The following is a 13,681-nucleotide window of genomic DNA, read 5'->3' as shown; positions in this document are numbered from 1 at the left end:
TCCTTAAAAAAATCTTGATTACCTTATCCCCCTTATTTTCTATTTTGTAGTCTCTCACAATGTAATGAGCAAACTAAAAGAGAAAAAAAGCCTAAACCAAATCATCCAAAGTTTTATGAGACTTTCCTCTAAGGTGGGAGGTGCTTCACGTCATGAATCAGCAGCATGACTTCTGCATGCAGTAATAATCGCACAGACACACACTAACAACCTGCGACATCTGGGTGCAGAAGCAGATTCCGGTATATCTTTCTTTGTACACAAAACATGATGCATGTTGCCATGTCACACACACTTGCTTCATCCAAAGTATGTGTTTACCCAAAAAGATTAAGAAGGATGCCTTCCCAAAACAGGTATAAAATCTGTGGGATTACAGCAAAAACAACTGAGGAAAATGTGAATTTGTATCTCCATACTATTGTCTCTAAACAGTATGGAACTCAGAGATGTCACTTTGCTCCCAACAGGAAACTGTCTTTAATCCAGAAATGTGCAGCACATAAGGAAATGCTAGTATTACCAAAAACATTGGGCTGGCTTTCATTTTCACCCCATATGAGCTATGACTTACCCGTATAGTGGCTCCTATTGGGACCATGCAAATTCTAAAAGCTTGAATGTGAACCAAAACACGGATGTCTGGTGGCTTGTAGGTGGATATTATGCAAATGAGCAACAGTGTGATGCAGAGAACACATAAACAACGAGACTGGACTGCAGATGATGTGCCTCAGCCACATCAGCAACACAATTACTCTTATTGCAGTGAATGCTGAAAATCAAATGACCAAAAAGCCGATGTCAAAGGATAAACAAATGTTCTGTCTTAGAGACTCACTTTACAACTAAGACAGCTGTGAACTAGATGGGGGGGATCTGGTGGAGGTAAGCTAAGTTTGACGTTTCATGTTAAAAAAAACTTTGCAGCTAATATAAAATGAATCTGTTGGCATCATTTTAACACATCTAGGAATTATCTGCAAACAAACAATCATAAGAATACCAAATTTGACTGCTTTTAGTTGAACTATTTAGCTTGAATTGAATCTAAAACACATGAGTTGAAAAACCTGAAGAAAACGTCTGGTATAAAACAACAAATACAAGATCTAAATGGGTCAGAAAAATAACTTTTATACATCATTGCCTGATTTAAATTAAGCATCAGAACAAATCAGTATCTTTAGAATCCTCAAAAAAGAGCCTTTATTGTCTTTGTTAACCCTTGTGCTATCTTATGACCCCACCCTTGCATTGACGTTTTCTCCCTACCATGACAAAGGTGGATGAAGGTGGAGAGGATTTCATGTAATCCATCGACACTAGTGAAGATGACAAATCATTGAAGAAAAAAGGTTCAGTGCACTGTCTTGTGGGGTCTAGATGACCCAACTCCCAACGATAAAGTGCATTGGAGAGCACAAGAGTTAAAACATAATGACATTTTGCAGGCTTGAGAGGCACATATGAACAACAACTCAAATAAACATAAAAAAATGTCAATAAACCATCTAAAAAATTAGAAGGAAAAAATGCAAATGAAGGGTAGTTTAGTGCAAAAAGTCTGTGTGATCTCCTCACCTCTATGCACTAGTGATGGGGGGAGGGGGGCTATAACCTTCACAGCTCTGGAGAAAAAGCTGTCCCTGGATTTTATCTTATAGCTCAATGTCGACACAGTGAGTGATAGAAGCTGCCAAGGTCATGTGACACCTGTATGAACTCAAATAATCACTCCTCCACCACCCTGCGTATTATTTACTTTAATTTTTTACAGTGTTTTTGAAAGATTTCCTAAAAATGGGCCACTTGCAAAACAGAAACTATATAATTGAGTTTTCATCTGTTCATTGGAAGATTTAAATAGCTGTTGGCTTGGCTCCATGCTCTGTTATTACTTTTTGTGCTTTAGTAATTTGGGATGTTACATTTAATGGCTTGTTTACTTTTTTTATTTTCAAAAATCTCAACTGATACAAAAACTAAAAATTTCCTGTAATAATCCATCTTAGATTGCAAAGAAGCAACAGCTGCTTCCTTCTGTATTGCATTTTTAATTGTCATTTCTAACAGTGGCTATTTTTATAGTAAACTCCAAGATGTGTATTGGAAATTGTGAGAGCCACACTCAGCCATGCAAACGCACACAGTGTCACTTTGGCTTCTCTGACATAAAAATGAATAAATAGTCAATAAAATAAGTCACCGGGATAAAGCAGCATAAATAGGAGCTGCATGGGAATGGTGGAGCCCCTCACATTTTGCAAGGTGTGTCCCTTCTCCCTGAGTACGCCACTCACGCAGTCTTGTAGTGATAATGACCTAGCCTGCTCCTAATCCTCCCAACAGAAAACACCTTATGGCCTGATGCTGCTTGACAAGCTGCTCTCCCTGAACACAGAGGGGGGTGGTCAATAAACCCAATGCACCTGAGAAAAAGGTCACAAATATCCCATTTTGAAAGGGGGAAGAGGGTCTGAAGCGCATACATTCGTGGTGGGTCCCGTTCAGATCCTTTTAGGCTTTTAAAAAGAGGACGAAAATCTTCATCTTTTATTTTAGAGAGGGAAAAATCAACAGCAGATCACGAGTCTTGGCCCTTCCCTCGGAGGTGCGTCCCTCCTCAGTAGAAATTGCAGCGCAATGAAAACATTGACCCCCCCCCCCCCCCCCCCCCCCGCATCGCCGCCCACACCGCATCAGCCTGTATCACTGACAGGTTGGGTGACAGGAGGCGCATTCATCCCCGCAAATGCGTCGTTTACACAAGTTCTGTCGCACCCGCTCATTGCTGCGTGTTAATAGCACTGAGCTCGTGGGTCTTGCCTTTGGTGGATCTTAGTTGGTCGGCTGATAGTGGGGCAATGAATGCGCCTACACGCTGCCTATGCGGTAGCATTATATCCCAACGCACATTACGCATAGGAACATTGGGGGCGTTCCGAACATGGGGTTTTCTTTTGCCCCCCCGTGACTTATCACTCAGCTTGCGTGGGGCACACAAATGATGATTTACCTGTAAAATGTCCAATCGTTAGGAAATTTGGGTTTTCTTTATTTTAATTGGGCCATTTGAATTGGGTTTCATTAGCGCGCTGGACGGCTTCTCTTACCTTCCAACCGTTTGGTTGGCGAGCTGTCGCATCCGGTTGAATTGCTTCTTCATCTTGAAATTCTGCGTTAACACCTTTGTGGGAAAATACTCCGCATTGTTTGTCTTAATGCATCGGTCCGTCCTCCACAGAGCGCAAAATCCAGTCTGCTGTGTTTCCCATGCGTCATTGCCAGCGGCTGCGCGCCGAAAACTTGTCCAGCAACTACATCTTTTCACGTAAAAAAGGCGTGAATTGGTTTTAGATTTTTCTTTGCCCCATAGCCGGCGAGGTGATGCTGGACCAATTCACCACGGACGCGCAGGCGGAGAGCGACAGCGGTGACAAGTAGCGGCTGCGCAGCAATGCAATGTGGGAAATGTAGTAACAATTCACGAAGAGCGATTAACCCAATTTCGCACCAGGCTTTGCCAATGCACCACTTTGATGGGAACTTTCTTTGTTTGTAACGTGTTTGAAAAAAAAAAAAAAATCAACATACATTAGCACCAGCAATACGAAAAACGCATATTGGTGCAAGAACAGCACCTACTGCTGATAAATAATATTTTAATAGCAGAATAGAAAAAAACAAAACAAAATCACAAAATTTAAATTTTAGCGTATACCAAAAAACAGGAGAAAATAAATCATTGTCATGTACTTGTAAATCTCATGCTTAATAATTAATTACTGATGAGCTTGACAGACATTGTCATCTAGTGGCTGATATTTGCAAGTGCAAGGACCAGTTGTGTATTATTAGTTGATTTAAAATCTTGTTTTTTAGGGTTGTACATCATTTAAAAACTACATTAAGTGAAACATAAATTTGTTACTGAAATTTAGCTTTTTATAAAATTATCTTTGGTGCAGTAAAGCACATTATTTTCTACTTGAACTTCTGGAATTTCAACAACTATTATGCTTTGTTGGTCTGCAACGTTTTGAAATCCCACGTTGTATTCATGCTCAATGAAAGGATGACTACAGGGGGTGTCCAGGAGGGAGCAGTCTTGTCTTGTAAACTGCATCATCATCACTAAAATGTCAAAGAACTGTCTGGAAGAGCTTCAGCATTTCTTCAATTTGGGTTTGTTTTACAAACTGCAATTCACATGCAAAAAGAAAAAAAAAACTTCTGTTAAAAATTGTTGATTTTTTGTAATTTAAATGTCACAGACAGCCGCTTTTATATAATTAACAATCATTCATTGAGATTTTATGTTTTGTTATTTCTCTTAATAAAAATTGAAGCAAAATGTAAACTTAAAACTCATGCAAACAGGATTGCTTTACTTTGCATTTTTAATGCATTAGTTCAGTATGAGAAGATGGTCAAACATGTCTACACATGTTCCATGATTTATAAAATATTTTAAAAAAAGGTAAATTTTGCAGCTTTGGAATACAAATGCATTATCTTTTACAACAAATCCAAATGGAATCATTTTAAAGAGAATGCCTTTACTTTACATTATCTTTGCTGAGATGGAACGTTAGCAAATGTAGTGACTCTGACCCAAGCCATGTTTCATTGATGCCTCAGGATCATTTGAGTAGAGATTTTTTAGCTAAATATGCTCTTTGTGCTGCAAATCTGGCAGACAAGTCACAAATTGTCACTGCCCTGTGGCTCCAAGGCCTTAATGGGCAAACAGGTGGGCTGCACGCTGCTGCCATAAGGTTCTGACGCCTCAGGGGGTAAATGATACAGAGAAATGGTTGTTTTCAGCCCTCATTTATCTCTTTAGTTGTAAATGGAGAGGGGCGGGTATAATTCAGCCTTGATCTCAACCTTATGACCTTGTCAGATCATTTGTTTTCATTAGTTCCCACTCAGAATAACTGCCCAGTTCAGACCTTCACCCTGCTCCACAGTGATGATTTCAGCAAACATCTCCAGAGACTCGTTTGTTCTAAATCTGGAAGCTAACTTCCATCTCCTGGGTGTTTATGGAAATTTTAGCATCAGTTTAGAATTTGCCAAAGTTCCTATCTGCATGGTTGTAATGAGGCAAGAAGTTTGAACTTAACATATGCGGATTGTAGGATACATTTGCGCTTTTATTCCAGGTTTTTTCTGTCTGCAAAACTTTTTTTATTACTGCACAAGAGTATAAAAAATACTTGAGTGATTAATTCTGTTCCAACGTGGGAAGTCTAAATGTTCTTCCTCCCTCTCTAATGCTCCTCTGCTGGGCAGCTGGGGAATAATTGGACCCCAGTTCACCTAATGAAGCCTTCTCTCAGGTCATAGCCTCTGCAACGGAGGAGCCATCACTGCCACTGAAATGTGGGCTGCACTTAGTCAGTGGCCTACAAAGAGTTGCTCTCTTTTCCTTTCACCTCAGACAAACTATTACAGCCACTCCAGCATTGCGGCAAGACCTCTGCAAGGTATCAGAGTGAACTAGTTTTACAGGAGACTAGCTAAAGTAGGGTGTTGGGCTGCCAGGTCAACAAAGGGAAGACTGCTACAGATCACAGGCTTGTGTTTTATCTTCCAACACGCAGCATCATATTACCTAGATCAATCAGCCTGCATGAAAGAGGTGGGTTACTACAAGCCTTTGGTCTGTCATTAGACAAAAGTGTGACAAATTAATCAAGCAAGTATGTGTAAGGCAGCAGGAAACACTTCAAGCTCTGCTCAAGTTACTAATGCAACATTTGAAACCAGAGGAATTCAATAGGAATCCTCGATCACAGATATAATGACCTGAATCAAGAAACTTGGAAAAAAGCAGATGGTTTGTGGTGGGGACCGTTTTTGTTTAGTCAAGACTGGGCGTGGGCATTAATGACAGCCTCGTGGGTCAGCTTGAGTACTCCTGGCAGACTTTGTGGTGTGTCTTTCAAGTGTTCTGCGGGACTATTACAAGCCCGGGTATACTCAGGGCCTGGCCCAATGACAACGCTGTGACATCTTAGATCAGGGGCATTACAGGTTCAAACTACAGGGGCTGTTTTAACATGCATCAGATGACACAAAATGATGGTTATCACGGGCACCTTTCAGACATGCAGAATGCACGTCTGCTGGAAAAGAGGCTTCAAATTCAGTCACAAGCCAGGCATTTGAAGCGCAGCAGTGAGTGGACAAAACAAACAAAAAAACACACACTAAAGAAGGAATGAAGGTGGTTTTAACACTCCAACAAAAAACACATTCCATAGACTCCATTTTACGGAATGAGGTGAGGACATAAACTTGACAGAATGGTGCTAATATATCAAGTATTAAGGTGTTATCTTTCACAGATCATCACCCAGATTATTCAGCACATAAACATGCTGTAATAGATAATGACAACGTCTGATGAAGAGAATTCAAACATATTATGGTGGCTTGAAGTGCATCCCTTCTTGATGTTTTGCCAGTAGTTACGCTTCCGTTTGCTTTAGATTTGTAAATATTTCCCCCATTGGAGTCATAGAGTATCCTTGTTTTGATGTGCACTCTGCTTGGAGTACACGAAACAACAGCTTTTAAAGAGACATCGTCTAAAAGGTACAGATGGAGATTTTCTGTGTAACTTTACTGCATCAAAAGGCTTTTGCTAAAGTTTGTTTTTGCAAATTTAAAGCTTTATAGACCACCTCACAGAAAAGCCTGTTGTAAATGTATCTGTGTTTGAAGAGATGCAATTTTCTACATGTCGGCACAAAAAAGAAAACACTGGTTTTGTTTGAGCAAGATACACAAAGAAGTTTCATGTTTTCAGTCAGAAGCATGAACATGAGGAATGCTTCCACACATGATTTCAAACTGAAGTGGGAGCAGGTGATGAAGCGATTGTTTCTGGTCGTTTGTGGCACAGCTTGATGAGGGCTGCCCTAAGTTACACTTTGGAATTTGAAGGCTATTATTCTTAAAGACCCACTCTGATGAAAATTGGTGTTTTTGACATGTTCTTGTGGCAATTCTTCTCGTGATGGAGGACATGAATAAAGAAAATCAAGGTCAAAATTGTATTTCTGAATTTTAATTTATTCAAATTGATGTGGATCAGGAGCAGACATAAAAATTCTGTTGGAGACAGCCTGAAGCTCTGACATAAAAGCTACTGTCGGCAGGCCACAACATCCCTGCTCCGTTCTGATGTAGACACTTGTAGACAAAAAGATCCATGAACATTTTTGTTGCACCGGAAATGTGAGGTTGGGGTTGCGAGGGGCTGTAAGGTAGCGAGGGGATGGTGATGATGGGAAGTAGGGGGCAGGCTTACTCCTTACCAATGCTTTAACCCACAATTCATAAGTAAATTTCAAATGAAATACTGATCCTCTGCAGAAACTATGTCCTAGAAATAATACAGGTTTTTTGATTTCCATAAAAAAGAAACCAGCATTATTACAATTACACTTATCAAAATTATGCTTTTGAAATAGATCAAAAGATGAGTCACTTGCATTTGCCTCTGGTTTCCTTGTAAAAATGCAACACACGCTAATTTTATTTGGTAAGACACATCTTTAGAAACCTTTAGATTCTTTAGACAATGTTTTTTAAATATTTTTGTGCCCTTTTGGAAATCAAGGTATGAACAAGTTTTATTTTGGCTTAATTGTTTTTTTTGCATACTCTCCCCACAGGGAATGTTTAAATTCTGCAAAATGTCCAAAAAATGCAAACAATATCAAAAAGATTAAATACATTCAAAATCAGAAATAAAATAGTTAAATCAAGCTTGTTTAAATCTGAGATTTCTGCAGGTGTATGCACAACAACAATTGTAGAATTGTTTTCTTTTAGATAAATCTCGCACAGAAGCCCACACACTGACATACGTGCACTGACTGGATATCTGATATGAAACCAGCATTTGGAAACTCAGGGCCTTCAGGTAGCCTTGGAATTTTGTGGATCTGGGAGGCAGAATGACCTTTGATGGTTCAGAATTTATGATGCAAGCAGAGCAACCTAGGGGGCCGGCCAACTCTTCCCTGGGCTGGCAGCCACTTTGTGATGAACAGAGCTGGTGCAATACACAAGTCTGGATGATTACTTGAACCTGTGGGAACGAACAAATTGAAGTGAAACATAAAGAGTCTGTGTAGTTGGAGGGCGGGGCTGGAAGCTGAATCGCAGTAAACCGTTGGCTTTGTTGTAGCCCGAAGCTCCAACAGCTTCACAAGGGTTTCTGTCAAAACTAAACACTAACACATCCATAAATCTAAAATCTGACAGGTGTAAATTTAAATTCATAACAAGGTTTGATTACAGTGTTTCCCCACCCCTGGTGCCATAACATATATGTAATAGACTATCATTGTTTTCCCAGTGGTTAACCTGCAGACAGAGTTCATGAGTGTCAACGCGCTGGTTGAACTTGGGTAAAACGGTGTGTTCCTGCTTACTTAAGGTCACCATTGGAATGTAAGTGCACACTGAAGATCCTTCAGTGAACCTAATGTAATAAGCCTCTTTTCCTGTTGACATTGGTGTGCAGGAATCCAGGAGGAGCACCTTCTGCATGAGAGCATGGGTGACGGAATGACCTTATTTTTCCCAACTCTGAGCTGAGCTCCATCAAGGGCTGCAGAGTCTGTAATTTTACAGACAGCTTCTTTTTGTGTTTGTCTTGTTCCCTCCTAGGGGGGTTTGACTTGCCCATAAACCAGCTGTACTGTGTTTCGGCTACACTGGCTCCCTGCAGAGAACACATCAACAGATACAAGAGAAACATGATGAAAAGGCAATGAAGCTGACTGGGACTTTTCAGAAGGCACTTTTTAGATGAAAATTGCAAAAAACTTTTGTTGTTTTTGTAATTTATTGAAACATATCTACTCAATAAATACATGAAAATGCTAGGCTTTGCTGTGGCTGTTTAGTAAACCTCGACAATGTCTAAAATCTTAGATGCAGGATCAAGTTATTCAGGTACCATTGCAGATAGTGTGAACTTCTGTTGCATCTTCCCCGCTGACCTCATTATTTATTACCTTCAGTGACAGAGGAGCCTTAAGGCCCACAGCCTTGCCATCTCAGTCTGTGGTTTGACAGTTACCACTACACTCAGCAGAGCCCATGATGCGCATGCAACTGGGGAGCAAATGTTGCTTGACACCTGGAGATGTTTTGTTACTTTGGGTAGCTGTTTATCTGCTAGAGCTGCTCCACAGATCCAAAAAAGATCTGAGATGGAGAGTGAGATTTGTGCATGCTTTATTCTGGAGAGATGAAGGAGATAAAAGAGGAGTGGTAGATGAAGCATGTCAGGAATGTTCAAAGGCAAGCACAAGGAAAGGAAAAACGCTGGAAATCCGGGGCATAAAGGACCTCCACCCATGGAGACATTTTTTTTTGGCAATGGCTTCTTCTTTTTTGTGATCCCCAAAAAACTGCTGACATGTTAAACTGCAAGTGCAGGTTGAGATTGGAGACTAAATAATGAGCTCAAGAGACTCAAACAAACCACACAAAAGTATGGTCACTTTTCAGAAAAAGCTGATATAAAAAACTAAAATAACTATGGTGTTCTTATTACAAAACCTTTTTAAATCTTTGTATGCGTGAAAAGATGGGATATTTGTTTCCCATTTCTATTCTTCAATATTTGATCCTCAATCCTCCAGCATTTGATCTGGTGCATCAAAAAAGGTGCATTAGAAATTCCACAGCCTTGATCCTTGATATTTTCCCTCAACTTATACAAGACATATTGATGCTGGAGTCTTTGTTGAAAGCACCTGTTCTCAGCTCAAATAATGGACCAAATTTTCATCCAGGAGATACCCCCATTGGGACATCCAACCAGCAGACATGGAACTTGAGAATATCTAGTTGCCATCGCTTCCAATGAATCTTTTAACCGCAATCTTTTGAACAGCGCCAGACAATCGTGCTCTTTGACTCCTGGCTGGGATCTGTTTTTTTTAAATACTCATATGGGAAGGTCATTCTATCTTTGCCTTTGAAGTCTTGATGTTTGTCTGCTATGGCAAACACGGATGATTGGAAAGCCGTGTTGCAATGGATGCACTTGTTCACAATCCCAGGAGTTTCCCAGTAACTAGAAAAAAGACAGTTACACACTTCTACGCTAACTCTTAGAATTATGTCAAATTTCCCAATGCCTCACAAACAATTTGTATATCTTTCATGCAGTGGATACATTTATATTTATATGTAAATCTGAGCTGCAGTTTAGTGTTTCAGGTTATTAAATATATTTAAAAAAAGGTGGTTTTGCAAGAATACTCATTTTTATTGTATTTTTAATCTTCTCAGGTTTTTTTTTCCATAGAAAATATGAAATTGCATTATATTTTATCATGTTCTTTGCTCAGTCATACTGTTATTAATATTATTATTAAAAGAAGACATTAGAAGGCATGTCAGAGTGTAGTATTACTATTTGAAATCTTACGTGGCAGTTTCCTTTATCTGTAAAAGCACAAGGGAATTTTGGCCTGTTTGATAAGCAGAACCAGATCATCTTAGCTGGTTTGAGCTTTCCTGCCTTCCAAAACATTTCTTCTGTGTCCAGAGGAACATCAGAGGGATGAAACTTTTTTCCACAGGATCAAGTCAGGAAATCCGCCAAAGCTACTTCTGTTCTTCAGGAGAACATAAGACAATCTCTAGTAGAGCTCTAGAGAAATTAAGGACATCTTAAAGAGCCTTAGCAAGAGCTGAAGACCTCAAGGAAGGACTAGAGAAGCCAGATCTGTCTTAAGATGAGAGTAAGCTTGTCTAATTACCCTGTCGTTAGACCCCAGGTTTGTGTGAGGCCTAACTGTTGTTTTTGTTTGCTCTCTGCTTTGTAGGACAGATTGTGGATGATGAGCTCATCCGTCATTACACTTTACCCTTTAATTGGCTCAAATCTCCATGTGGAAGTAGTGACCCCAGCACAACTAATGGGTATTTACTTGTATGCTCGACTGCACGCTCTCGTCACCAGCCACGGTGAATTCTGATGCAGACAAAACTTGGACAGTGTGACACACAGGAACACAGATGGCTTCTATTTCCACCTGCTCTGGTCTTTGTTTTTTCATGCAGCTGTAGGAATGCTGAGAAGTGAGTTTTGAAAGAATGCTGAAGGTTATAAGGTGATAAGTAAGAACAAGTTATGAGAAGCACCATCTGCACTCTGTTGGTGTCAGAAAAACAAAGTTCTATGCGGAAAAACTGCCTCCAGAAATCCTTCAGTCCAAGGAATTGCAATTGCATAACTTTAATACTATAGATAGTTAGATCATGTGTTTATTCTCTGTCTACACAGTACAGTAGAAAACACACTGACATTTTTAGTGCCCTGCTGCAGGGCTTTGTTTAACAGTCCAGCTTTTATGTCTGACCAGAGCGCTGTTTATGTAATCTGTTTAGGCTGCAGAACTGCAGTGTGTTAACAGGGCTCAGTTTGTATATTTGCACCACGGATGTGCAGTTGAAGTCTAGCACTTCCTTTTAGCGTGTTCAGTTTAATTTTACCCATATGGGATGACATGGAGGCCACTGTGTGCACATGAGGTTTTAACTATGTGTATCGTGAAATGATACAAGTGGAAGAAGTGAGGGAACTCAGTCTATGAGACTCTGGGAGCAGAAACCTTACAATTCTGCCCTGTGTGAAATGATAATTGTGTATCTTCACTTAGGTGTATTAAATAATAAAAAATAAAATTATAATCAGTCAAAAGTCTAATATAACGGATACTGATGGTAACTTGAATTTCGATGTACAATTGAAAAAGAAAACTAATTCATTCCAGGTAAGCTTTGAAGTTTAAAACTAGAATTAGTGGTCTTTTAATTAAGATCATGCAGTTTTTAGGCTAAAGCAAAAAACCTGTGTCGTTTTCTAAGATATTGTCAGGAGTCTGAGCTCCATCTTCCATTTTCACCTCTGGTCACCGGCGTGAGTCGTCTCCAGAGTTCTAAACGCACTACATCTAGCAGCAATCCCAGACTGCAATTTCTGAGTGCCGCACACATGACTCTCATTCGTCAAAACAATCATCAGTATTCTTAAGCACTGTACTGAGCCTCATTCAGTGTGAAGTATTGTTTGGGTCACTCTGCCTGCATTACAGAGTGTTGTAACCTGACATGATTTCCTGATTTCCTGACCCTGTTTTGTCTCTGACTCTGTTTGCCTTCTGCCTGCCCTGAATCTCGCCTGGATCTTGACTACTCCTGTTTCTTCTCTGATGCTCCCATGCTCGTGATTGACCCCTGCCTGCCTGACCTTGATTTAGCTTTGTGGAATTTTAGCTGTGCATTTGGCTGCAGACTGCTGCATTTGGAACCAGCAGTCTGCTTGTTTTTGTGAAAGAATACTTTGCCAAACAGGGATACAGCAGCAGACGTTCGTAGCCCGGCGAACCGGGCGGGGTTTGCTTCTTTAATGCAGGAGCACCAGCTCCAACGTCTAACCTCTGCGACCGAAGCAAATAGCCAAGTAGAATGCCTGAATCAGGAAAACACACGGCTCCTCCGTACCTACTATAGTCGACAGCAAGAGGACAGGAGTTGATTCCTGGTTTGGGCCGAATATGTTCAGAATTCACTAAAGAAGGCAACCACGGAGCTCTCGCCCTTTCAGTATGTGCTGTGTGTGTGTGTGTGCTCTTTCCCTGGTCAGAAGAGCCCACGGAGTTGCTAGAAGTGGACAAGTGGTTCCGTCGCTGTGAGGAGATATGGGAGGCGGCTCATGTACAGCTCCAACGAGCCGTCCGCTGAATACGAGAGCAGGCCGATCTACACAGACAGGAAAGTGTCTAGACCTTCGGCCATTGCTCCTCTGCAGAAAGGTCAGTCCCAGGTGCATGGGGCCATTCCAGATAATCAAACAGATCACCTCTGTGTCCTACCGCCTTCAATACCTCCTGAATACCGCACCTCGCCCACCTTCCACATCTCACTGCTGAAGCCCACTGGTGGACTCCCGAATGGGGGGTCATGGTCTGAACCCTCTGATGTCAGCCCCCCTAATAAAATTACCACAATCTAGCATACAGCTGTGAACTTAATTTAATTTCCTTCACGGGAGAGTTGTCTCCCTCTCTGGTCACCGGCGGGAGTCGTCTTCAATTGGAACCAGCCTTCTGCCGTTCTTGTGACAGATATACATTAATTTCTGCAGAGCGTCAGTTTCTGCTTTCCAAATAGCTCACAGCCCCTCAAAACCCCAACCTAACATTACCGGTGAAACATAAATGGCGAGCAGTGTTATAGCTATCCAGGTGTCAAATTTTTTTCAAAGTAAACAAAGACATACATGGATCTATTTACATCTACAGGTGGATACATCAAAATGGAGCAGAGCAGGGAGCTGGAGGCTTGCCGTTGTAAATTCTATGTCACACCTACAAGCATTTTCCAGCAGTATTTTTTTCATTTACTCGTGATTTACAACAATTCGAATAAAAAAAAATACCTAGAAATGCCATATTGAACTTCACGTTATTCATATAATTTCTCTAACAATGCCACAAAAACATGTTAAAAACACAATTTGTACATTTGTAGGGTTGTGATCCAACCCTACAAATGTAGGGTTGGATCACAACAATAATCCCAGATGGACATATGTATTTGTGACAAAATTGTCCCAATTATTTTCCAT

The 13,681-nt window shown here is 40.6% G+C and overlaps 1 protein-coding gene across 7 annotated transcripts in view; it reads right to left on the bottom strand.

Moving 5' to 3' along the window:
* arhgap44a (Rho GTPase activating protein 44a) overlaps positions 1–3,429 on the bottom strand; it is a 31,963-nt gene extending 28,534 nt beyond the window's left edge. For all 7 annotated transcript variants that reach the window (XM_023957513.2, XM_023957517.2, XM_023957518.2 and 4 more), the window contains exon 1: positions 3,117–3,429. In XM_023957513.2, coding sequence (XP_023813281.1) covers positions 3,117–3,169 — 53 coding nt within the window. In that variant the 5' untranslated portion in view covers positions 3,170–3,429. The remainder of the gene's footprint in view (positions 1–3,116) is intronic.
* Positions 3,430–13,681: the final 10,252 nt, after the last annotated feature.

Source organism: Oryzias latipes, chromosome 8, assembly GCF_053564925.1.
Source record: "Oryzias latipes strain Hd-rR chromosome 8, Olatipes_Hd-rR_3.1".
NCBI classification, from domain to species: Eukaryota; Metazoa; Chordata; class Actinopteri; order Beloniformes; family Adrianichthyidae; genus Oryzias; species Oryzias latipes.
Note: the sequence above shows the minus strand (reverse complement) of the source record. Positions and strands in the feature narration are given on the sequence as shown.